The sequence below is a fragment of the Filicampus tigris genome, chromosome 8, assembly GCF_054856515.1.
Source record: "Filicampus tigris isolate MCC_2025a chromosome 8, RoL_Ftig_1.0, whole genome shotgun sequence".
In the NCBI taxonomy this organism is placed as follows: Eukaryota; Metazoa; Chordata; class Actinopteri; order Syngnathiformes; family Syngnathidae; genus Filicampus; species Filicampus tigris.
Genome location: NC_141224.1, coordinates 8,767,421 through 8,793,608, shown reverse-complemented (window position 1 = coordinate 8,793,608; position 26,188 = coordinate 8,767,421). Strand labels below are relative to the sequence as shown.

The window sequence follows — 26,188 nt, the reverse complement described above, 5'->3', positions numbered from 1 at the left end:
CGTTAATGCAATTAAGCGTCAGACAGGAAGTTTGTTGAGAGGCCCAATTGTCTCCCCGCCTCATTTAAGAAGTCCAACGTCCGCCGATAGCATCGAGATGGAACTCAAGACGGGGGTGAAGGACGGCGACCTTGACGGAGACTCTTGAAGATTAAGTCCATCAAAAATAAGGCGAGGGGTTCAGGGTTCTTGTTTAAGGCCGAGATGCAAAGCGGCTCGTTAATTTACGACACGCTAACAGAGAAGGGCGACCCGGAGGGGGCCCGCGGATCAAGGGGCTTCATGCACTCACTTACATAATCAATTCAGAAAGCACACGTACACACACGCACGCACACACAAATGTAATGCGGTGGTGTGCTGAGGTGTAAAATTGTGTGAACTCTCCAAACAGGTACATCCATTTAGGGCGTGACAACAAAGTGCCTTCAGGTGACAACACAACCTACATGCTATTAGATCAGCTGCACTACGACGGGATGGAATAAAGCTCGGGGCCCCCACAAGTGGGGGTTAAGGGGTTTCCAGTGAGGGGAGGTAGGAGAAGTGACAAGCTATAGAGATGGAGGCACTTGCTTTGTGCTCTAGTCCCACCCTTTGGAGCCGTGAGGAACTGCATCGTGGAGGATTACTGGCACCTCAAACGCAAAAATGTACACATACAGTGGTGCCTTGAAATATGCGTGACCCCACTTACGAGTTTTACGAGCAGTCACAAGGCCGTTTATTTGCTTTGACTTTGACTTGTGAGCGCGAACTTACAGTTTGGCAGATGTTGAACAATACTTCAGAAAAGAGGCTTCAAGCTGTAGCTGCAACAGTCTTTTTTTAACGTTAATAATGCTGTTGATTTTATGTAAATAAACACTTGCAACTTCAATAGGCGCACCTGCAACACTTCTATTTATATTATCTGATGACGACATCCATTAATGCTGATCAGGCGCATGCCGTCAAACCAGTTTTCCGACAAAGACACACAATTATCTTATGATGATTATTCTTATAGTTTGTTTGCGCGAGACAAACACCGGGTAGGAGCGGCCAATCAGAAAGGAGACAGGGGATTGAGGGCGTCACCTTTGGTGACGTCATTGGAGCGAAAAGGATGCGGTGTTGATGAAGATGAGGAGGAGGCAGATGATCGTGACAATTTAAGGAGAACATGGCGAGGTGCGTGTAATAGTTTTATTTTTGGGGGTATATATATTCATGTGGAAAAAAATATGCGACTAGTTGGTTGGGCCTATGGTGTGAAGGGTGCGCGAAGCTTCCGCGTGCTTATGTGCCGTACATATAGCAGCCACCACTTGATTTTAGAGCGATTTATGTGTACATTAATTTAAAGCGCCATAATTAAAACAACAATAGTGTATGCTCGCTGTTTGTTGTCATCTGCGTGCAGAGGCGCGTGAACGTTCAATTAGGAGTCGTGACGAGCGCGCTGCGTCAAATATAACAATCAGTTATGTATTGATCCGACACCAATTTACTTTAATATAATAATACTCCTCATGTAGCTAACCGAAATTTCAACAGCTATGTTTCTAAATGTGATTTTTATTTCTGCTGATGCTAAGTAGTATTTGGTGGTCTTCCGGAATTCCAATTTGCACTCGAGCAACGAAAACTCAATCATTAACCGTCGTAGAAAAGCTATGTATTTCCTCGCTGGCTTTTAGCTTATTTAGCACTGGCAACAAACACTAGCCAATGTAAAATTAACTATAAAATTCAGATGGATGTTGTTGCGGCTCTCCGGTACACTGAGAGGGCGAAAGTGCGTCACCAACTCACGTTTATGACCGTCGAAGAAGAACTCTCAACTTGAGCGTATTTCCTCCTTGCTTTCCTTCCTACTTTTAAATTCGTAACAACATACTTCACTTTGCTTATAATGTAGAGTTTAGGCGGAGTAATATTTTTAAGCATTGTATTCATTGTTTCTCGTCTTTAATAAGTGTTCACATGCTAGCGCAAAGTTGTTATTTTAAGTATCGGTTATCGTTGTTTCAGTTCAGTCACCAACCGCTTAATTGGAGTGATATTTTGTTTTTTATTTTCAACAAAAGTTTTTGCATAATCTAGCAATGAGCGTCGACGTTGAATTTGAGTGGTATGATGAGGTTTTACGCCAAAATGCCACTGGACGACAGATGTGACGGGTGGGAGGAATGCAGCTGAGGTGCAGGTGGGTGCCCAAAATATTTTAACATCGAGCCAAAATCCTTGTGTTTCAATGATTTGTTTCAAAAAGTGAAACGTGTGTTATATTAGCTTACCACAAAGTTAAATATATCCAGCCTTTATTTGTTTTAATTTTGCTGATTATGGCAGAAAGACAAAAATAAACATGCCAGAATGTCACAAAATTTGAATATTTCGGATGAACAACAAAAAAGGACTTTAAATTGAAATGTTGCTCCTCTTTATAGTGTAATATGAACCTCAGCACTTTGTTGGGCCTCCTTTTGCTTTAATGACTGCATCGAGGTGGCATGGCATGCAAGTGGTCAGCCTTTGGTACAGTTTAGGTGTTATTGTAGCACAAGTGAAGTTGCTTTGATATTGGCCTTCAGATCGTCTGCATTTCGGGGTTTCTGTTACCTCACCTTCCTCTTGACAACACTCCATAAATTGTCAATGGGGTTCTAGTCAGGTGAGTTTGCTGGTCAGTCAAGTACGGTTGTTGCTTGGCTATAAAATAAGGTGTTGGTAGTTTGGGTTTCAACCCTGGGTTATTAGTTGCATATTTGTAGTCTTATTATTTGAAAGAATGACAAGATGATTCCATTTCCCCACAGATTATCCTAAAAAATGGAAGGCGGAAATTTGTGAGTACATCTCATTGTCAGCACGTGGCCCTCTGTTAAACCATTCCTGAGGTCAAATATGCGTTTTCTCCGAATAGCGGGTCATCGGGTGACCCCGTGGAACGTGCGCTCCTGGGCCAGGACTCGCTTTCGGTGGTCAGCCGCTTCCAGCAGCGCTACTGGAAAACCAAGCAGACTCTCATCAGGGTGAGCGGCAAGAAGGAAGACCAGCACGTGGTGGCCTCGGACGCTGACCTGGACGCCAAGCTGGAGGTCAGCTGCTCCCGTACTGGATGGTTTCCTCTCACCTTTCCAAAACATGAATGTTATCTCTGAAGACTCAAAATGTGCACTTGGCTGATGTTACTACAAGTGGTGGTATCAAAAGTGTATAATAATGCATCACTCAAAAAAAAAAAAAGAAGGCTTACAATTGTCCTATGTGAGTGAATGCTGAATTGTTTTCATCTTAGTGGTTGTTTTGCTTGTCAGGTGTTTCAGTCCATCCAGAGGACCTGCATGGAGCTGCTGAAGGTGATCGAGCAGTACCAGAGGAGGATCTGCTGTACGTGTCACCACATCATCACCGGGATACCCGAAGGCTGATAGGGATTAAAAAAAAAAAAAAAAAATTTGTAGTAGGCTATATTCTTTAAAAATCCATTCAGTAGAAATCCCTGCAGTGGTGCCTTGACATAAAAATTCATCTAGAAAAGTGAGATGCCAGTCAGTAAACTTCAACTGCGAGTGGCTTTTTATTTTCTTTTTCTTTTTTGGTGGGAAGAATCATTCACAATGTGCCAAATTGCTGCTTATTGAGTTGCATACGGTATTTCGTTTTTTGCCCTCAAGTCTAAGCAAAAAGTCACTCGTATCTCAAAGCACCACTGTGTAATGATTAGGAACACTCACTCATGTTCCTACTTCCTAATCACTAGAGAGGGGATTTCCAGAGGAATTATACAGATCCACTCTATAAAAATCCCCAGATAGTGATCAATGAGCGATTCCTCACTCAGCGCGAAACGTTTGCCCGCAGTTGTTTCCCAGGAGGAGAGCGAGCTGGGTCGTTTCCTGCGCTCTCAGGGCTCTCAGGACAAAAGCCGGGCGGGAAAGATCATGCAGGCCACGGGCAAAGCGCTTTGCTTCTCCTCCCAGCAAAGGTCGGCCTCGCCTCGTCTCGCCCGCCACCCGCGTTCATGATTCCCATCGCCATCCTAATCGTCACGGTAACGTCTCCCGCAGACCGGCGCTGAGGAAGCCCCTGTGCCGCCTGTACCAGGAGGTGGAGACGTTCCGCTTCAGGGCCATCTCGGACACGTGGCTGACGGTCAAGCGCATGGAGCAGAGTCGCACCGAGTACAGAGGGGCCCTGCTGTGGATGAAGGACGTCTCCGCCGAGTTGGACCCGGACACGCGCAAGCAGATGGACAAGTTCCGCAAGGTTAGACGATGACGGCGAGGAGGCGCTTTGCTCTGGGCACAAAGTAGTGCTTGGGGTCGGGGGTTAGGGTTTCAAGTAGGACTCGGCAATTCATACTTTTATTGTCGTTTCAAGACTGGGTTCAAAAAAAGAGTGACGATTTCAAAGTAGAGTTTCAGGCCAGGTTTACGGTTTATGATTAGGGTTTCAAGTTTAAATTGGGGTTTTAAACCAGGATTAAAGTTGTAAATTAGGTATCGAATTTCAAATGAGTGAGACCATAACCTACCCGTCATGACGGGAGTTCGCAAAATGTCCACTAGAGGGAAGCCTTTCCCAACAGAAGACTTGTGATGCCAGCTAAATAAGACACGATTGTGTCATCGTGTTTAGTGTTTGTGCGTGTGTGTGTGTGTGTGTCAGGTTCAGGCGGAGGTCCGCTGCACCAAGCGTAGCTTCGACCAGCTGAAGACGGACGTGTGCCAGAAGGTGGACCTGCTGGGAGCTAGTCGCTGCAACCTGCTGTCCCACGTGCTGGCCACTTACCAGGTAGGACTCATCGGCGGCGTCCCGCAGGGCCTGCCGCTCAGCGCGAGACCCACGCGCTTTCTCACGTGTACCTCCAGAGTACTCTGCTGCACTTCTGGGAGAAGACGTCTCACACCATGGCCGCCATTCACGAGAACTTCAAGGGCTGTCCGCGCTACGAGGTCCGGCCCACGTCGCGCCTTTTCATATCTCGCGTTAATATTTCATACTTGATCTTCCATGTGACCATTGATGGCAGGAGTCATCAAGGGAGAAGAAGAAGAAGAGGAAGAAAAGTAAAGCAGAGAAAAAAGACGAAGACAAGTCCACGCATGAAGAGTACGTTCCTATAAAACAATGACTTTTTTTATTTTTTTTTATTTTTTAAATGAAGCAAAACTGTTGTGTATTTTTTTTTTTTGTAGATTGGTCTCACTGGGGAATGATAGCAGTAGCAGTACAACAAGAGAAGGTAAACATGTATTATAGAAAAATGGAAAATATATATTTTTTTTAAAAATCAAACTCGGCAACAAATGATTTCAACATTATACTGCGTGTAATACTGGAGTTCAGTCTTAGGTCTAGCTACTACTTCCATTACTAGGATTAAAGTAGCAGTACTTTACGACTACTCGTCGTTATCCTGTGAAAAAACACCTATGTCCATTTTTTTTTTTTTCTTTCAAATTTTTATATTAATGGGATTTCCGCAGTACAGACATCCTATTAATGTGAAAAATGACAAAATTGGACATACCTGTTTTTCACTGGACAGCGACATAATCGTAGTTACGAAAGCATCATCTTAATCACAACTATTACTTACAAATTACTTTGTCACACTGTAGCTAATTCTACAAATCCAAATGCGTTCCTCTTTCTGCTATTGTTTGTGATTTTCTCTGCCTCTTCCTTGTGTTTCTTAATATTTTCTAGTTGAGCTTGTTGTGGCACTACACAGAAGGTGCACAAGTCTAAATTGGGCCTTACCTGTCTAGTTTTAACACCCAGCGAATGATCGCCTAAAAATCTCTTGAAAATAGCAATACTCAAATAGTCAGGTTGAGGGTACTGCTGTTGTTACTACATTCATGACATCTTGACGTCTTTGGATGTTGAAGGAGAACCGTGTGAATCGTCATGGGAGCATACGGAGGAGGACAAGGACGGCTCGGCCTTGCTGGAGGAGATCCTGGGAGGCTTGTCACTTGACGACCACACCCCACTTCATGACCCCGCATGGAGTCCAATGTTCGGCGACGCCCCAGGAGATGGGACCGCCGCAGCTACGGACCCCCGCTCGCTCTTTCTTCCGTCCCAGCTTCTGGATCACAACTTGAAGACGCTGCAGTGCGCTGCCCAACTCGCAGGTAAGCACAAGCAAGTCGGCAGAGAACTTGTAAACCGGAAGGGGATAAATGTCCCAATTGTTTGACTGCTTCAGAGGGAGCTGGGACCACCTCGCATCCTGTCGCTGTGGCAACAGATCACCGGCAAGAAGCCAGTGGGCTGAAAGGTACAACATTTAATGCTGTGTTTTAACCATTTGTGGGGGGTTAACCCCCATCGTTACGTGCTGTTTTTTTACATCTTTTATGCCTTGAAATATATGGTTAACATGTAACGCGACATGCCAGAATTGGGCTAGCAAAATTAACATTTTTGCGTAGTGTGACTTTATTGCTTCTAAGATTACTACTTCATCCTCAGATTAAAAAAAAAAAAATCCCTAAAAATCGAAATTTTCTTTTAAATAAAATCCAACTTTATCTCTTGAAAAAAAAAATCCTATTTTATTTAAGAAAAAAATGTAACGTTTCATTACAAAATTTGACTTGGTTGCTTAAACTTACCATGTTATTCTCAGTGAAAAATTCCACCAAAATTCATCCAATTTCTTTGTTGAATTTACTACCTCCGGGGGGGCGGGGAAATCCCCTCAAAATTTAACCTTTCTTTCTGCTCCAACTTTTTTGGATAATATTTCTACTTTATTCTGTAAAAAATGTACTTTTTTTACAGAGAGCTGTTCCGCGCCGTCCAAGGACCTGTTGGCGTGGTTCAACTTGTTTGCAGACTTGGACCCCCTGGCCAACCCGGACGCAGTTGGCAAAAGTCAGGCCGAGCAACAACTTCACAACGCTTAGCTAGCTACGTAGCCCTCCACGATAGCCTGCCAGCTGCCTACTAAGCCAGCCACAAGCAAACATTCAAGGGATTTCATCTGCGCTTCCTGTTAATAGTGAAAAATCTATCAGATGAGACCCAAATGAGCTTCCGACTGGATTTCAGTGGACGTTATTTTAGCTAAGCCAAAGACGATGACACGCTGTAATGTCAACCCTGGCGTGTTGGAAATAAAACATATCATGACAATACATTTTTGCCTCATTTTTCTAAGAAAAAATTGTTTTCAAAGCATTTAACTTTTGTTTTAAAAAAAATCCTCAAAAATGAATATTTCCTTTAACAATGTCAAGCTTCTCTTGAAAAACAAAACTTTAAAAAATACATCATTGTGGTTTTTTTTTTTGTGACAAGTTTAACTTCCCCAGTTTATTTTCTTGGAAAACAACTTTTCTCCAACACATTTTCTATGTAAGATTGTTACATATTTTGGAGAAAATAAGACTTCATTCCAAAAGTACAATTCATTTTTTTATTTTCTGTGAAGCACTAAGACTCCTTGAATTGTGGTTTTATTTTTTTAATCCAAAACAACAAAAATCTTCAAACTCACAGGTGCCATCACTCGTCATCCAATTGTTTTGTCGCACTTTGCTTTGGTCCATTTATAACATTTGTCACTTTACGAGGGTGGGGCCGGTGTCCACGGTTACCCATGATGCAACATTACTTATGTGGAATGCATCAACGGGTTTAATGTGCCCATTGGCCAAAGGAGAAGATTCAGAGTTGCTTAAAAAAAAAAAAAAGACAGCAAGAAGGCAAAAAATTCATTTGGTCACTCGCATTAAAAAGAAAAAGATAAAAATGTCCTAAAAAGACTACGAGCGAGATTACTCATGTTGTCCCATCACGTAGGACAAGAGCAGCAGTGTTGTTGTCTACTAAGAAGCTGATTGGCGAGCACGAAGCATTTTCTGAAATGTTTGTTGTCATGGAAACCAGCAATCCAGACTCAAGCTCCATGAGCGGAGGGACAGGAAGTAGAAGAAGGCTCGCTAAAGCACATGTCCACACAAACGGAAATATTTTCTTAGATTTTCTACGCCTTTTAGAATCACAGCGTAATCATCTTTCCAGAATATTATTCCCTTTTTTTTTTCTGAAAAAAAATTGGAATGACAGTTGTTTCTTTTTTTTCGAAAGAAAATGAATTTGCTAATTTACATTAGTCACAATTGTATAAGAAAAAAAATAATAATTGCAGTTGTACCCACAGTAGTCACATTTTAATAAAATTGTACAGTAAATTCTCATTTATCGCGGAGGTTACTTTTCAGAGGGATGAAATCATTTTTCATGGACACTTAAAATATTGATCCGATTAGAATTTGCACGTTCATGCATCATACTGTCGAGCGGAACAAATTATTTTGACATGCACAAGATTGACATAATAGACCGGAAGTAGTAGCAGAAGAAGCCGTAGTGACTTCCGTGTCAACAAAACATTGCTCCGTCCATTTCTAAACGTTAATTCAAAAATATTTTTTCCCTTTGCAGGCTGATCGGATTAACAATCAACATAAACTATCTCTCTCGTTCTGGATAAAATCTTGATCGGAATTGATCGGGTCAGAATATTCCAAATGGGGTGTGTACATGAAGCATTTTTATTCCGATCAGGCATTTAATCCGAACAAATGTGTCCATATAAACGTAGCTATTTACTTGGGTCTGTCAATAAAGTGACAGCTAGGTGGTACTTTTTTAAATTAAATTAGCTAATGATGATTACTTCACCGTAAGCGCGCAGTTAAGCTTCTTTTGTTACGTGCTAGCTTTTTTGGCGGGAGAGGGAAAAAAAAACATTTCTTTTTTAAAAAAAATATTAGTGACTGTGTGGACATGATCTTGATTTGGGATTAACGGAGTGCAAAGCTTTTTTTTTGTTGTTGTTGCATTCATGTGGCAGCATATTTTTATATCCCTGACGACAAACTGCCAACAACCGTCTCCTTTTCCTGCCTGTCGGGCGAGTCGGACACGTCCTGAGACTGGGCGTCGTTGCCTTGGAGACCGTCGGCGCTGGCGTCGGCGCTGGCACAGGACACGGGCGAGAAGAGGGACGAGCAGAGCAACTTCACTGGGCAGAAAGCTGAACCTCGGGGGATGAAGTTCACCTTGTTTTTGTCGGGACACGAGAAGAGCGGGAATCCTTTTGATTGGCCACACCTTGGGAAAGTCATAGTGTTGCAACAAAAAGTTAAAACTTTGCAATGAAGGTTTTTTTTTTTTTTTTTTTGATAAACAAAATCTTAAACTCATATTTCTTCCAAGAAAAAAAATAAATGGTATGTTCCAGTCTATGCACGGAAAGGCACTCAATAAATGTGACGTATTATTATTCTACATTATTGTTGTAAATCAATTTCTCTCTGGCGGTGTCAATCAAAAAGTCACCAGGCAGAACTTTTGCTCTTCACTGCCGATGCATTCAAAAGTGAAATCAAGACGGAGAGTGCAGACGTATACTATGATACAAGCTAATGTCAACTTACAGCATCTCGTCAAAGACTTTGACCCTCTCGCAGCCTTCTGGTGGCTCTCGTTTGAACATGTAACTGTTGTTGGGTTTGGGAGACGTGGCGAACTTGGGCAGCGGAGAGCCACACACGCCGTCTACAAACACAAACAATTCCCATTAAACACTAGACAATACATTTAAATACAACACAATACACTGCAATATTATTTCCGCTAACTAAATCATGGATTTTTAACCTTTGTCCACGTCATCCGCGGAAGACGAGGGGCTTCCGTCCGGGGAGTGCAGGTGCTGGGGGGTGAGGGGGCTGCGGGGTCGGGGGGATGGACTGGACTCTCCGCTAGAGGGGGCCTGGGTGTCCGTGTCCCGCGTCTCCCCGATGTTGCTGTAGCGGTGCAGCGGGAAAGGAGCCCGACGGCCGTCCGCCGCATCTGTGGCCTGTTGTAGAAGCCCAGAGACAACACTTGGTCAAACGTTGTGTTGGGGTGTGTGTGTGTGTGTACACATTGCCGGTTTACTTGCTTGGAATGTTCACGAAAATAAAATTCAAAAAAGGTCGGATTTTTCAAGAAATAATTTTTCTAGAATAAAACTTTTTTCGAGAGAAAATCATTTTCCCAAGAAAAAAAAGTCGATAAGACGATAGACATTTTTCATGAAGGAATTTTTTTTATTTATTTTTATTTTTTAAAGTATTTTTTTGGTGGGGAAAAAGTGTTAATCTGATAAGAATACTGGTAGTCTTATTTTTTTTTCAAGAAGGAAATATAATCTTAAATCAATCTCAAGTCATATTTTTGAGTAATAATTATGTCAATCTTACAATAATAGTCACATTTTATTGAGTAAAAATCAGATTATTCAACAATATAGTCGGAATATTTGGGGACTTATTTTTTAGTTTTTGTACTTGCTTGTTTGGAATATCTATCAAAGGCCCCCAAAAGGTAATTTGTAGTTGTTTGTTTTAAATTAATATCATTGAACACACTCTTGTTTCATCCTCAACAAAAATCCATTCACCAAAATAAAATTCAACTGAAAGTCAAACTGTGACAACCATATGACTAATTGTAATGTGTATACGTAAAAGGTGTGTATTATAATAATAATAATAATAATAATAACAACAACAATAGTAATACTGCTCATAATGAGTGTTACCTGTATGCCGTGCTCCCAATCATGTCTGATGAAGACGTTTTCCAGCTCGTGGTTGATCGCCTCCACACTGCTGGGCACTCTGCAGATCAGAGACTTGGTGGACAAAGAACAAGAAGATCCCTTATGCTGGAGAGGAAGAAAAAACACACAACACCAATATACCGTTTATGAAAATGAAGTACAGGAAATGTGGGGTCAGACAGCAACTGTATCGTAACGTTACATATACGTTGGCATCAAGCTAGCGGACTTTCATTACATAAAACGATATGATTTAGTTTATTTTGGTGTTTAAATAATGTTTAATTCCATTTTGTTGTGTGTGTTAAAGTAGCAGTTGTTTGAAGCTTGAGAATTATTGTAACAATTATACAAATTTCCATAAACCCGTTTCTGCCATTTTGCATTATATGTTAGCATTAAGCTAGCAGACTTTCGTGAGGCGATATATCGTTTGTTCGAACGCTTTGGTGTTGGATATTCCTGCCGCAGGTATTGAAAATTCATGAAGAATTGACAGCCCCACCCAAAACGGAATTCCCTGTAGATGCCACAAGATGACGCCAAAGCACTGTTTTCCAATTAAACCAGGCTTTGGCCTGACTAAATGAAGCTCACTTCAACATTGTTCCTTGGCGCCAAGATGCCACAAAATGGCACCAAAGCAGTACTTTTTTTATTCAGGGCCTGGACCTGAGCAAAAAAAAAAATAGCAATGATGCTAGATCAAAAAAAGGCAAATTGCTGAATTTGTGCAATGTAAATGTGTCTTTTGTTTTTTGTGTCACTTCTACAGTCAACTTAACTGGGAGTGACAAACAGCTTGAAACAAGTAAAGGACAGTCTCTTATTTGGATAACTGTGCAAGCAGCAGATTATCTCCAATCTACGAAAGTCTCCAATTTCTTGACAGCGAGCGAGCACCCGTGTGACTGAATACTTTAAAAAGTATGTTTTAATAAGTTATTAATGCTTTTGAATAAATGCTATTGTTTTTCCAGCGTGTGTGAGTCAAAGTTTATTATTCGGTCCCTCTGTAGTGATTCTATTCTGGGAACTGGACTGGAACGTCACAATGATGGTTTTTACAGCGCATGGAACTAACCTGTGAGGGACAGGCAGTGGCGACATGTTGGGCGTGTGGCATCCCGGATGTGGCGTCTCGCTCTTTGCTCTGCCGACTCCCTTGTTTGCTACGCTGAAGCTGCAGCCTCAGCTTGGCAATCTGCTGGAAGAAGGACATGACAGCATACTTTCAATCACTTGACACAAAGTAGGAAGTGTAAAAAAAAAAATAAAAATGTAAGAAAAAAAAAAAATGCGGAAAAAAAACACCTGCGACAAACCACATCGAATCATATGCCAATGATGTCAAAAATGATGTGAGCTTTCATGACCTGTTATCAATAATGACCTAATATGATGACATTTATTCCGCCACTTGGTAAACTCACAAATCAGCACGAAACCACTTGATTTCAACATTAGTTATCATCATAACTTTTGACAAATAAAAGCTTGAAGGTCTAAGTCAACGACAACTTTTTGAGTTTGCAGCAGTGACTATTTTCCACAAAAATCAATGTCAAAAATGTATTTGGAGCAAACTACGTTGAGTCATACATCAAGTTAAAGGCAATCACATGGACTTTCCCCACAATAATCGCTATTATGTCATTATAAGCTCATATGATGACGCCAAAACGTTTTTTTTTTGTTTTTTTTGTCATGAAAACATCAACACGCGCCAAATCCACATTGTTTGAACAATATTTGAACCCCATAAAAGACTCAACGACAACGCAGGGCGTGATGCAGTCACTCAGCCATTGACGTCTGATGATGAACTGAGTTCACTGAGGAGGGTGAGGCGGTGGTGAGGAGAAGGAGGAGGGGGAAGGGGGGGGGGGGTCTTCTGTATCAGACGAAAACAGGATGCCCTTTATAGGCCTGAGAGACGCACTTGTGCTATGCAGACAAAAGGTGTGGTCTTCACCGCTTGCCACCACAAAGACGCCTCTCTTTGCGCACTCCCACACATGCAGCGGCGCACTTTGAATGCAGCACACATTTGAGGATCGGTCAAAATAGAGGCCGTGGCGCAGTTGCGGTTCAGGAAAGAGAAGGACGTTAAATTTAGAGACGGGCACCTAATAGCGGCGCGTGGTCGGATTGGAAAAGACAGGCTGCGAAGGCTGACCGCGAGCTAGCAAAAGACACATATGGAGTGAAACACCCAGGAAAATGACAAAAACACGTGTCGCAGCAGCTGCCGGTTTCTTTGTGGGAGGGACCATGAGAGACAAAACGAGCGAGAGAGTGAGTGTGAGAAAAAGAAAGTGTGAGTGAGTGAGTGAGTGAGTGAGTGAGCGAGTGAGTGAGTGAGCGAGTGAGTGATGAGCGCGTCTACCTCCTTGAGGTGGTCTGCACTGCCCCAGGAGGCGGACCTCTGGTGAGGGCTGCCTTGGTCCGCTCCCTCGTCCATCCACATGCCTGGAGTCTGAAAGGGCACATACGTACATCGTCATTAGCCAGCCATCCATTTTTTTTTTTTTTCAACCAGTTCACTATCTTGGTCAACAACAGAAGCCATGACACTTCCGGATGGCAGAAAAGTGATTGACTAGCCTCAATCTGATCACAAACCATGACCAAAGATTTTTTTTAAAGTGCCGCAATGGCTGGGCAATATGGCCCTAAAACAAAATCTTGAATTTGGTGGCAAAAATCGGATTCTTGATAAACGATTTTTACCTTTCATTAAAATGAAAGACCGAGCCACAAGATGGTGGCAAAGCACTACTTTTGTCTAAATGAAGCTCCTTAAGTCACTTCAACATAGTTTCCTGACACAATATGGTGACAAAGCACTACTTTTGTCTAAATAAAGCTTCATAACTCAATTCAACACAGTTCCTTCACACCAAGATGCCACAACATGGCAGCAAAAAACTATTTTGTCCATGGTGGCGAAGCACTACTTTTGTCTAAAGGAAACTCAACTAACTTCAACATAGTTCACCTGTACCTAGATGTCACAAGATGCCGACAAAGCGCGACATAAGCCTAAATGAAGCGCCCCAACTGACTTAAACATAGTTCCCTCGGCCAAAAGTTGGCGGTAAAATACGACTTCTATCAAAATGAAGCTCCTCAACTCATGTCAACATAGCTCCTTGACACCAAGATGCCACGAAAACAGGGGACCTGTGAGTTTTACGGCAAATAATGGATTATAGGTTCCCAATTTGACATCACCAAATCAGTTTATTTCTTTAAAATTCTCTTTTATTACAGATTATATTGTACATGCTTTTGAATAACAGAACTATTATTCTACTAAAATTAATTTCAATGGGGAAAATTGATTTGAAATACAAGCAAACAAACAAATACAAGTTTACAAACTTGCTCACACAAAGAAATAAAGTCCGAAGAAGTCAGTGAGGTCGCCTGTGCCGCGATATGGCGAACGACAACGAGAGGCTTGTACACCCGCCCTAAAATGTTACGCTGCAATGCCAACTCGTCGACATTTCACACGGGCATAAAAAGTGCGCTGTTTGAGGGGTTTGTTTGACGGGCATAATGGGGGCAAAGTAGCTGCTGCTTTTTGCATACATTTGCATAATTTCTCCATTTCCTCGTCCGCGCTTTCAGATACGCTACTGGACACACTGATGCCTTTAAGTGGAAGCTCTCATTGTCGGCTGAATAACGACTATTACTATTACTATCTGATTACACCCACGGCTGGCGTCAGAGTTGTGCGCGCCCTTTGGCTGGAGCAGCAAGCGTGAAGCTAGATAGCGAGCCAGCAGGCAGATAGAAGCTTCCCGTGCCCGATCCCACCCACAGAGCGGCACGCAGGCGACATCCTCAAGAATCCGAAGCAGGAAATCAGCACCGCCGCCGCTTTTCATGGAATCCCGATTGTTTAGATTGCACGCCAGGACACGCACGCTACTAAAGGTTGGTTGGAGGAGGCGACTTGTTTTGCTGCTCATGTCTGAAAATCAGCGAGCGTACCCACCATAAAATATGGGTCAAAAACAAGGTCCGTTTGGTTTGTACGTGGGAGGTCTCGTTTCAAACCACATCCGGAATAAGTGTACACACTCAATGTAAACATGAGACCAGAAGTGTTCATGAGGTGTTCTTCTCTGTACGAACTTCTGGTATGGTACGCATGATACTGCTTTTTTCGTCTAAACGAGAAAGGAAAAAAAAAAAAAAAGATCCAGTTTTATACTAGTTGTAAATGTGTTTTATATTAGGAAAATGATCCCCATCACGTGTCAATATGTTTTAAATCCAGTGGGAACGCCCCCCCCCCCCCCCCGAAAGCAGATGTGAACGAGTTCAGTTTCATATTTGGCGTTATGACTCCAGCACCAACGTCTGGCCTGGCATGCATGTCACACTGTCTCTGTAGTCTGAACTCTGTAAGAACATTTGATATTAGGTGAGAATGTGTGTGAACATGTTTTGTACCAGGTGTGAATGTGTTTTCATATTCGGTGTGAACATATTTTATACTAGGTGTGAATATTGTATATCAGGCGTGAACGTGATATGAGGTGTGAACATAATTCATATTAGGAGTGAAGATGTTACATTTTCAATATTAGCTGTAAACAACATTCATTCCATTTTTTTTATTAGGTGTGAATGCGACATGAACCAGTTTTATACCAAGTGTGACCTGTTTTACACCAGCGTGTAAACATGTTTTATTACCAGACGTAAACGTGTTTCATTCCAAGTTTTTTAGTATTATGAAAGTTTTAATACAAAGTGCGAATGTGTTTTATATCTGGTGTGAAAGTGTTTAATATCGGGTTCAAACATGCTGAATGACAGGTGTGAACGTGTTTCATTCCATGCGTGAACGTTTTATGCTGTGTGTGAACATATTTTATATTGGGTATGATGGCTCATAAGCAGTTGTTGACAGGTTTTGTATCAAGTACGATATTATGTATGAACGTTGTCTGAAAATTTTTAATAGGTGTGATTGCGTTTCATACCAGCTGTTACATAATAGGTGTAAATGTATTTTACAGCTGAGCACTTTTTGTTTTTTTTCAAGTACGCAAGTTGACAAAGTCCACATGTCTTTGACGCTGATCTTGCCTTCATATTTGAGGAATGCGCTGGGAGATTGTTCTGGTATTCCACTTGTATCTCTTCAACCTGAGATTTCCTGAACAAGGCTTAGTAGTGGAGCGTACAGTAGAGACACAATCATGGCGCTGGTGCTCGAGTGCAACGTTTTAATTAGGGGAGGGAGACGAAGTTGTTTGATGAGTCGGCCTTTGTGCGGCGCTTCCTTATATTCATAAAGACGTTGTGTGTTAGGCCGCCAGGCCATTAGCATGTCTATGGGCCCTCTGTCACACAAAGGGAAGGCGTTCCACGGGACCACGAGGGCCAGGTGGTGAGCAGGGGGATTTGTCCTCACCCTGGGGGACAGGTGCAAACCACCAGCAGAGCTCACAAAACGAAAAAAAAAACAAAAAAAAAAAACAAGGTCTAGGTCCTTTTGTGCATGGTTAGCAGGAAATGGTCTTTCACCAATCGCTGAGGGAAAGTTCATAAACTTATTTGTTCAAGGATTGTCGAGTGGATCGCTTTCTCTTCACCGAGAGTTCACATTTCAGCAGCAAATGTGTGGACTGGAGCTTTACTTAGCACTCGCATTGTTTAGATAATCGCCTGTTACAATAACGTACACTTAGAAGGCAGTAATTCTTTTTTTTTTTTTTGTTAGTTCATACCATAAAGGATGTAAATGCCAAGCCAGATGTTAACACCACTGCTTCAGTCAATGCATTTATATCCGGTGTGAACCTGTTTCACTATCTAACGTTTTTGTGCCTATGTACATCCTCTTCACACTTGATACAAAACAACTCCATACTTTGTATAAAACACGCTCACTCCTGTTATGAGACATTCACACAATGCAAAATGTTTACACTTGACAAAAAAAAACACTTCACACGGTATAGTGCAAGTTCACACTTGGTTAAAATAGTTTCACACCTACTAACACGTTCACATCTGGTAAGAGATACATCTATACAATGTAAATTCACATAATAGAGAACACTTTAAAATGGTATCAAAAAAAAAAAAAAAATCATTCATCACATTTCTACCGCTTTTGCATATCTGCATACCTCCTGTTCACATCTGGTGTAAATTTCATCACGTTAGAATATGGTAAAAAAAAAAACACATTCATACAACACTTTCACACCTGACCAGGATTAACAACTTTCACAACTAATAAAACAGGTACACACACGAAATGCATAAAACCCTCACACCTTGTATCAAACAATCTCAAGTATAGTAATCTAAACGTATCTGGCACAAAGCATGTTTGCGCCTAGCAAAAAGTAATAAAATATACAAACACCTCACATCTGAACCTCCTGCCACCCCAGGGAAAACTTGCTAGAGCCGCCACTGCTCCTAATTATTATATCACGGCCGATATAAAACATGCTCGCAAAACATTCTCACACCTGGTAAAAGGCACATTCAGACCTAATTTAAGACACGTTCACCCCTGGTATAAACCACGTTCAGGTCTGTTCCCACTCGGTATAAAATTTGTTCACACCAGAAATAATGCACGGTCACACCTTATATAAAACCCGTTGACACATGACAATCATGTTCACACCTAATAAAGTTTCTTAATATAGAACGAAATCACTCCAGATATACAAAACTGTCACACCGGATACAAAACATCCATGCGTCCGTTTTGGCCTGCTTCCGTCTACCTGAGTGGACTTGTCTTTCATACAGTAGGGGTAGGGCCCATGAGCATCTCGGGGCCACTGTCCGGTCAGGTACGGCCCAGTGATGGCGTCCAGGGAAGACGTCCGTCGGATGGCACTGGAGCTACGCATCTGCAACTTGGACCTTTCTGATAGAAGCAGACACAATGTGCAGAGAAGAACAAAACTTTACCTGAGCAGTCGTATTTAGTCAAACCTTTTTGTTAATAAATATATAATGCTACCTTGACTTATCAGTTTAATTGGATCTTTTTTTGCTACCGGCTACACTGTAGTGCATAGTAACAAGAGAATGTAAAGAAACAAATTGATTTGATCAAATCTAATGAACATCTGTGTTGTAGTGTTTGTTGCGTCTTGGATGAGCCGTGGCTGAGTGAGGACGAGCCGGAGTTAATTTGGTCGGTTCAATTCTGCGTGCCAGCGTCTAGATCGAGTGTTCGAGTCATTTTGTATTTGTTTTTGACTCTTTGTAACATTCCAATAATGTCTGAAAGTGTATCTGTGACTATGTCTCTCCTTGCCCACATACCAGGGCATTACAGTACCTAAATTTCTCTATTTTCCCCCCCAAGTCTCATTCTAGAAACGGTGCATCTGAAGCTAGCTTGTTACAAAAATGTTGGCTTGCAACTGTAAGACTCATGGGTTGGAGCACATCTTCAAGTCAAGATAGCACTGTGTTCATGGAACACACGTTTCAAGAACACGTCCATGACTTTCTTCAGCAGGCACACCCACAAGCGGACAACTGCAGCGAGCAAAGTTTGGGTTTTGGCGTTGCATGAAAACAACAAAGTTCACTGCGGACTACAAACCCCGCTGTGCAATGAACGCTAGTACAAAGCAAACAACCAAGCTAAATTGCTTCCATGATGTCATGCCAACCGCATCTGAGCTCATAAACACAAAGTGCATTAATACTGCATTCACACATGGACATGAGCCCGACAATAAAAAGTGCATTAAGCTTGCCTGGTTTGAACGGTTGGTGTTAATTTTGAGAATCTTTCATCAAATAATTATATTGAACTTTTTATTAATGTTTTTTCCCATCAATTTTCTTTTTAAAATCATATTTATGTATTCAATTTTTGTGTAATAGTTTGTTTCTCAAATGTCACTTGCTAAGCATGTATTTTTGTCATTTATTTTTTATCCAACATGCTTGTATTTTTGGTCCACTATTTTTTTTTTTTTTGAATATTTGTTCAATATCTTTTAGCACATATTTTTGCATTCATCTCATATTTTGCATTTCTGATCAAATATCTTTCTAATGTGTGTATGTTTGCACCACTTTTATTTTCTTTTATTTCTGCATTTGCATATAATATTCATTTTTTAAATTGTTTTACAATATTCTGACATACTACTAATATTCCTGTATGTTGGCTAATAATTTTTTTTGTAATTTTAATGGAGTTTTTTTTCTAAAGATAGTTTATGCATTACTGCTTTGGCTCTCGGTTGTTAACGTTCAAGTCTTGTTTTGATTTGTATGGTTCAACAATTGTAATTTTTCCATCAAATACTTCAGTAGTTTTGTATATATTACATGATGTTGTTATACGTGTATATACCAATTGTATTTTTTTTCTTAACATATTTTTGTTGCATTGTCTATTTGTTTGTCTCCCTTTTTGCCGTCTAATATTTTGGCATATATTGTAAGAACACTCATAACGCACACACACAAAGCGCATAAATAGTGCATGCACACAAAGACATTAGCAACAAGAAGTGCATTAGGGTTGTCAGGTTGGAACTCCAGTAGAGTATTAGGCCCTTTGAAGAGCTGTATATGATGAGCATTAAAGATGGTGTACATTTTGTCCCTGCTCCCTACACAAACACACACTCTAAACGCGAGGCGCCGCTCTCTTTCTCTCTCTCTCTGTGTCTCCTACACAAGAGCAGCCATTGTTGGTAGAACATACAGGCCCATCCAGCCAAAGGTATGGCCTAAGTAAGCTCACTGGGCTACAGTACAATTCCCCGAACAAAGACGGCGGGCTACATTTCCATCAATATTGATACAGGGCCGGCCAGGCCTCTCGGAGCAGGGGATTGTGGTTATTTTCCACCGTCTCCGCACTTGCCAGACCAGAATAATCTCCCCCGATGAGCCCGGCCAAGACGATCAAAGCGTCCCGATTTTTTTGGGGGGGGGTGAGGAGTGATTATTTTCAGACTGGAGATGTAATAAAAACTTTCCCCTTTAGTGGACAAAGGGAATGTAGAGTGCCCACATTTCCAGGGCGAAGCGAGTGGTTTATGAACCGAAGAGCAAAAGGTGAAAGCAAAAGTGGTGCCAATCAGTAAAAGCACAGAGGTGAAGTTTTCATGCAGACTCGCAGGAAACTGCACATACATCCAATGGTGTCTTGAGGTGCGACTTTAAATCGTTCCCTGACCACACTCGTAATTCAAAAGACTCACATCTCAAGTCATCCCTCCCCATTGAAATGAAAGGAAATGCTATTAATCCGTTCCAGCCCCCCAAATTATAATATTCTTTTGTAAGAAAAATAACGCTAATTTTGTACTTTATGAAACCATAGTAACGACATAGTTAAATAAAATTGAAAGAATTAAACCACTTAGCCTTGCTTCAATTCAATGTACATTGTGCCGCTGCTTCTGCTGGGCAGTTTAATACATACAGAGACACACACGAATCAGAGGTTCACAACTGACTCGGTAAGATGCAGTAACATTAGTCATGTTTTGCAAATGATATAGAATATATGCCCGTGAGTCTTACGTGTGTTGCGCCACTCTTTGCATTCAAAAATTCATTGTTTAAAGGGTTGCACTGCGACTATGATGCTATTTGTTAGTCTATAGTGTCTATAGTGTTTTGCATTATTGGTGAGTTATTTGCAGAGCCGGGCATCGCCTAACGGCCACCGAGTTCCCGTCCGCTTGTTTAAACGACCCGCGCGGTCCCAGTCGGCCCGAGCCAAACGGCGTAGAGAACGGACTTAACAGGTACCGCACTCCTGACACACGTCCGAGTAAGGAAAAAAACAAAAAATAATACTGTGGTGTGTACTTTGCGGTCCCACAGACGCAATGACATGTGCCCCATATTGTTTCTATTACACTGAGCACCATGCTGTGCGCATTTCAGTTGTTTTTGTTTGATATTTTTTCTTTGTTTGGCGGCTTGTCGGCTCCTACGTGCGATGTGAAGATTACGTTCTCGACGTAATGTTCTCCACATATTTCCATTTAAGTGCTTGTAAATGTGGCACAAATCCAATGACACACTGCCGCCTCTGTCCACAGCACACAGAATGCTGGGGTCAGTGTTTGCTTCCTGATTTTTTTTCTATCGACCATTTTATTGACGGAATTTTCTTTTGATATTGATCACGTCCATCATGATACATATTGATTGATTTCTGTCAGTCTCTGCCAAACTACTTCTTGTAAAGTTCACTGCCGCCATACAGCGCTTGCAACTCAAATTTTTGTCAGCAAGTCAGCGCAAAAAAACAACAGCCCATATGGTGACCAACTCTCAGTTTGGGTGTCTCATATCTTTTTATACGGTACAATGTTCAAGTGTGCTTTTCCGTATATTAAAAACCATGTTACAACATATTAGGTTGGTGTTTTGGGGGGTTGGTACAGCTTAATGGCGTTTCATTTCATTTATATAGCGAAAGATGCCTTGAGATACGAGCATGTTAGGCTACCAGCGTGATCGCAGAACGAATTCATCTCTTAAATTAAGGTACTGCTGTATGTTTGCATTTTTCTTATATTTTTATATATTTTTAGTCTAATATTTTTATATCCGTTGGATCTTGTGAGAGAGTTGTGACCATTAAATAATGCCTGTTTGAGCGTGAAAGTAGGTCACCTTTAACACTCTTCCTAAATCTAAAAAACGTGCAACATGCAAAAAGAAACACAAGGGCAGAGTCTGTTAATGTTGGCTGTGATCATGAGAGAAGCCTTCAGCATGTGTCCCTCGGTTGGTCAGGAAACAGCCCGCTAGCTTTGTTAGCATCGTTGCACAAGTTCGAGTCTAACAAAACAAGCGAGCGCCGACGAGTCGCTGCAAGAAAAAACAAAGGTGTGCCAACGACGACGATTAAAAAACCCTGCAGCTGTTTTAGCGGATCGACCATTTGGACGCCGCTTTTCACATTCGGTCCGACTCTGCAGTTTTGAGCCGGGCCACAATGAAACGAGAGCCTTTCAGCACAGCTGCCACTTTGTTGACACTCTTTGTTAAAGCAGAAAAAAACCAAAACAAAAGTATGTCGGGCGAGTGATGTCATGCCGGCGACATGCGGAAGATGACACTTATGCCCCTTTTCCACTGCGCGATGCAGAAAGTACCTCCTCGGTTTGGCGCTGTTGGTTTTCAGCTTCAAAACAGTACCGCTTTTGTTGCAGTGGGACACTGAAAAAAAATGCACATTTTAGGAGACGAAGACTGCAGTCTCATGGTGCAAAATCCAGGGCTTAGACTCAGCAACGAGCTCAGCTAATGGTAGCATGTGTGCGGACTACACTATCAGTCCCTGGGGTATGTTTTGACAGTAAGGTGGCGCCGATACGCCACGCCGGCCGGGAGGTGAGAGGTCACCGCTCTCTGTAAACCAAGGTATGCTCGGCATGCGGTCGGGCCGGGAAATGGACGCCCTGTTGTGGAAGAAGAAGAAGAAGAAGAAGAAGAAAAGTGCGCCTTCTCATTTCCTGACGTGCACGCTACACTGATCAAGGTAGGCGGCCATCCCAGTCGGAAGAATGCAGGGGTACGCCGTTAAAATTTGTTGATGGGCACCTTTGAGAGGCCTGACTGAATACATGATGCTCCAATGGAGATTCAAACCCCCATCTCCTGACTGTGAGTATTGACCACTATCATGCCGTGCGACCAATTTTTTTGGCAGTTTTCATCCTGTTCATGGCCACCACACTACATCCTGTGACTGAGCCATTGAGTAGGAAATGAATTCATCCCACTACATAAGCACTAAAGTCAGCTATTTGAACCACTACGCTGCCAATGGCCCTAACACAGATGTCCAACAGATGAATGCGCTGCTATCGGTATCTCACCAACAAATCCTGTTTGGGCAAAAAAACATCAAACCAGTTGGACTTGAATCAGCTGTGTGAAGCACTACACTGCCAACAACTCTAAACAGGTGTCTTAACACATTCATTCATGAGCCTGTAAAAAAAAAAAAATGGTATGCTGCCAACCGTATTCCTCCTACAAATCCTGCACGGGTGTCCGACAGATGCTGCACTGCTATGGTTATTCCTCTTTAAAAAATCCTGCGGTGGAAACACAAGCCAAACCAGTGGGAATTGAATCAATTATATGTCAACCACTGTCCTGCCAACAAGCCTACACAAATGTCTAACACATTCATTCAATGAGATGCAAAAAGGTTTCCTACTTCTATCACTAGTCCACCTACAAACCTTGTGGTAAATACACAAGCCAAACCAGTGGGACTTGAGGCAGCGACATGAACCACTACACTGCCAAAAGCTCTACAAGGATGTTCCCAGATTCATTCATTCATTGCCACGTAAAAACATTTTGTGCTTCTATCAGCATTCCGCCTACAAATTCTGCAGTGAAATAAACCAAACAGACATTGAGAGGAGATGGAGTCAGAGTCATGTGAACCACTACTCTGCTTATAACAGTTGGTAGGAAGAGTGTGTCACACTGCTATTGGTATTTTTGCCTACAAATTGTACTGGGACTGCCAACAACCCGACAGAGGCATCGAATAGATCCATTCACTGGCGTGTCAGAAAGTGCAATGTATGATGGTTAACGTTGTGCTTCAGTCTTTGATGATTTTGGTGGTTTGAAGTTTCAACTTTTGGGGTTCCAGGTTATCACACTTTTGTTTCTTTGTTTCTGGTTTGCACTCCATGTTTTGAGGCATATAGTTCCAGAAAAAAAATGGTTTAAAGTGGAATTCAACGCAAACATTTTTTTTCAAGAATATGTTCTATGCAAGCCCACTAGAAACGGGGCATTCTGATAAATATTGCGTTTGTGGGATAAGTGTTAATTCACTCATCTTTAGCCATTTCTGGGGGCGGCCATTTTGTCTTCTGTCGCCTGAAAATGACATCACAACCGCTCACAAGGGCCAATCACGGCTCAGATTCAGAAAACAAGTCAGTCGTGATTGGTCGTTGTGAGCAGTTGGTGATGTCATTTTCAGTCCACAGAAGACAAAATGGCCACCCCCAGAAATGGCTAAAAACGAATGCATTTTGCTGCTTAACTTATATTCCACAGACGCAAAATTAATCAGAATGCCATTTCAACTAGTGGGCCTGCTGGGAACATATTCTTGAAAAAAATGTTTGGGTTGACTTCCACTTTAAGTAGAAACATTTTGGACTTCAACCAAAATGGAAGTTCTATGGTTATCATCACATGTTTTCCCCCCCCCCAAAATGCTGGTCCAAATAGTTTTGACCTCATCACAGATTTGACATTCATGGCTCATACTCCAGATTTTGAGGCAAGTTTTTACAGATAATGGTTAACTTCAAGTTGTCTGACCAAGGTTTGAGGTTTTTTTCCCAGGACATTTTAGTTTAATTTCAAACTATACGGACTTTAGAGGTTCTATGTTAGGGGTGTCAAACTCATTTTTGTCACAGTCCACATCAAATATACGGTGTCCTTCAGAAGTCCGCTATGACTGTGAACCCATATACTGTAGATGTATGATACCTTTACATTATTACATATGCACACAAAAAAAATCTATAAAATTAAGAAAACAAATTAAATCGATGGATAACTAGTTTTGAAATCAGAAGCCATTAAATAATTTTTTGTTCAACTATTTTTTTCTATCTTTTAAAGGACGGATTGGTATCAGAAAATGGCTTGCAATATATCGCAATGTTGTAAAATGTAAAGACAATTTCCAAGAAACTAAGTTGATGCCTTTGGGAGCCACATTAAATGATGTTGTGGACTGCATCTGGCACCCGGGCCTTGAGTTTGACACCTGTGTTAATCATCCCACTTCCGTCTTTGGTATGAATTCCAAGTTTTGAGGCACATTTTTCCAGAAGATTTTGGAAATGTTGAATGACAAATTGTCATTGAACTGCAAGGTTTTTGTTTTGTTGAATTTTAAGTAGTTCGACTTTTGAATACACTGGACTTTAGTCTTTGGTGCTGACTGTTAGGACTCCAAATTCTGGGGCACATCTCCCCCAGAAATTCTGGTTCAACTCCAAATTGTTCAACTTTTGAGTTTCTACAGTTACAGTTATCAATTACAATTTGGAGTTTGGTGAACATGATTTGAACTCCCACGTTTCCCCTGACCAAAAAAAGTTTTACTTGTCTTCGATTTGTTCGACTTTTGAGTTTACACATTGTTTCCGTATAAACTGAGAGTGTAAAAAAAAAAAAAAAAAGTTACAAGGTGGCGGAGCATACTTTTGGCGTGTGTGTTGTTTACCTCTGGAAACGGGCGAGTCCGGGGGGCAGCAGGCGTCCTTGTTTTCGGGCGACAACCCCTGCTTACTTCCTGGGAGGAAGAGAGTCGGGCTGGAGGGGGGGCTGGAGCCTCGGCTGCCCGCGGCGGCCCCGCCGTGGAGGCTGTGCGGCGGCCGCGTTGGGCTGCCCTGGCCGCCGCGCAGCAGCTGGTAGGGCACGGTGGCGCGTAGTGGGTGCAGACGGCATCCGCCGTTTCCGAACGAGCCCGGGGAGCCCGCATTGCTGCGTCTCACCCGGGGCTGCTGAAGCGAGTTGCTGGGGACTGACATCCTTCCCCAAAGAAGCTGACTTTTAATAGCCAAAACAGGGAGAGAAAAAGTGTGGCCACCAGCAGCAGCTGCTGGAGTGGAGGAAGAGTTAGCACAACACGTTAGCTTCCTCTTTTTGTGTGTGCGTGTGCGCGTACTCGACTCTTGCGCTCGAAGAAAAACAGTAACGAAGAGACGTGTTTTGATGTGAAACTTACCTTTAAGTTACGTACAAATGCAAACTCGCACCTTAATCATAACATAAGTATCTTAAAGTTATATTTATAACTTATTTAAAAGCTTAGCTGAGGCCAGCAACAATATGTACTGCCCATCTCGACCACTCTACTGAATGACTTGATTCGGCTAGACGAGAAGCTGACGTCTATTGGGGGCGGACACAAGTGGCCACTCACCGCCTGGTGATTGGACAACAACGATGTACAGTAACGCCACCGATTGGTCAAACATTATCTATCGTCCGCGTTTGTAGCCAATGGTGTGACAAAAAGGACTCGATTGAGTTGCAATCGTGGGTTGAAATCGCGCTGTTGTTCTTGATAGCGACAATGGTAAAAATTGAGAGCCATTATCTTTACAATTAGTTCACAATTCCACCCAAATCAATAGCAATCATGCTAATTTCGTTAATGTTCGCTAATTACAGAAACGCAGTTCATATAACAATTCTCCGGCTACATTGATCACTTTTGTGCCAGGAATGGGACAGAATCCAAGTGTTTGGTCAACAGTTGCAGTTTTTGCAACAGTCTTGATTCACTCATTTTACATTTCTTCGAGGCAACTTCCTGGGCCAAATTTGCCACTTTTATGACAAAATATTGGGGGAAGCGTAGCATTTCTGTGGTAAAACACATTTTGTGGTCAACTGCGCTGCATTTTTGTGCACACATATTGCATTTCCTCTGGAAACTACCACTTTCCAGGCCAAATATATCACTCTCGTGACAAAATATGAGCAAAATATAGC

At 42.0% G+C, this 26,188-nt stretch overlaps 2 protein-coding genes across 6 annotated transcripts; one reads left to right on the top strand and one right to left on the bottom strand.

Moving 5' to 3' along the window:
* Positions 1 to 1,069: 1,069 nt before the first annotated feature.
* On the top strand, positions 1,070 to 7,147 carry ica1 (islet cell autoantigen 1). 3 transcript variants are annotated; one of them, XM_086039178.1, is made up of 14 exons: positions 1,136 to 1,173; positions 2,089 to 2,191; positions 2,805 to 2,834; positions 2,912 to 3,086; positions 3,306 to 3,378; positions 3,853 to 3,976; positions 4,059 to 4,257; positions 4,660 to 4,785; positions 4,863 to 4,946; positions 5,024 to 5,103; positions 5,190 to 5,236; positions 5,889 to 6,137; positions 6,212 to 6,283; positions 6,790 to 7,147. In XM_086039178.1, the coding sequence occupies exons 3-14, from the start codon at positions 2,818 to 2,820 to the stop codon at positions 6,912 to 6,914; spliced, it is 1,371 nt and encodes a 456-aa protein (XP_085895304.1). In that variant the 5' UTR covers positions 1,136 to 1,173; positions 2,089 to 2,191; positions 2,805 to 2,817; the 3' UTR covers positions 6,915 to 7,147. The 3 variants fall into 3 exon arrangements, with proteins under 3 accessions (XP_085895305.1, XP_085895304.1, XP_085895303.1); XM_086039179.1 differs by lacking the exon at positions 2,089 to 2,191 and having other exon boundaries at positions 1,070 to 1,173; XM_086039177.1 differs by lacking the exon at positions 1,136 to 1,173 and having other exon boundaries at positions 1,188 to 2,191.
* Positions 7,148 to 7,412: 265 nt separating this feature from the next.
* glcci1b (glucocorticoid induced 1b) lies at positions 7,413 to 25,551 on the bottom strand. 3 transcript variants are annotated; one of them, XM_086038854.1, is made up of 9 exons: positions 25,416 to 25,551; positions 24,912 to 25,289; positions 17,407 to 17,552; positions 13,017 to 13,106; positions 11,712 to 11,834; positions 10,607 to 10,732; positions 9,679 to 9,880; positions 9,456 to 9,576; positions 7,413 to 9,129 (listed from the first exon to the last, which is right to left on the bottom strand). In XM_086038854.1, the coding sequence occupies exons 2-9, from the start codon at positions 25,216 to 25,218 to the stop codon at positions 8,877 to 8,879; spliced, it is 1,368 nt and encodes a 455-aa protein (XP_085894980.1). In that variant the 5' UTR covers positions 25,219 to 25,289; positions 25,416 to 25,551; the 3' UTR covers positions 7,413 to 8,876. The 3 variants fall into 3 exon arrangements, with proteins under 3 accessions (XP_085894980.1, XP_085894982.1, XP_085894981.1); XM_086038856.1 differs by having other exon boundaries at positions 11,712 to 11,831; XM_086038855.1 differs by having other exon boundaries at positions 24,912 to 25,286; positions 25,416 to 25,539.
* Positions 25,552 to 26,188: the final 637 nt, after the last annotated feature.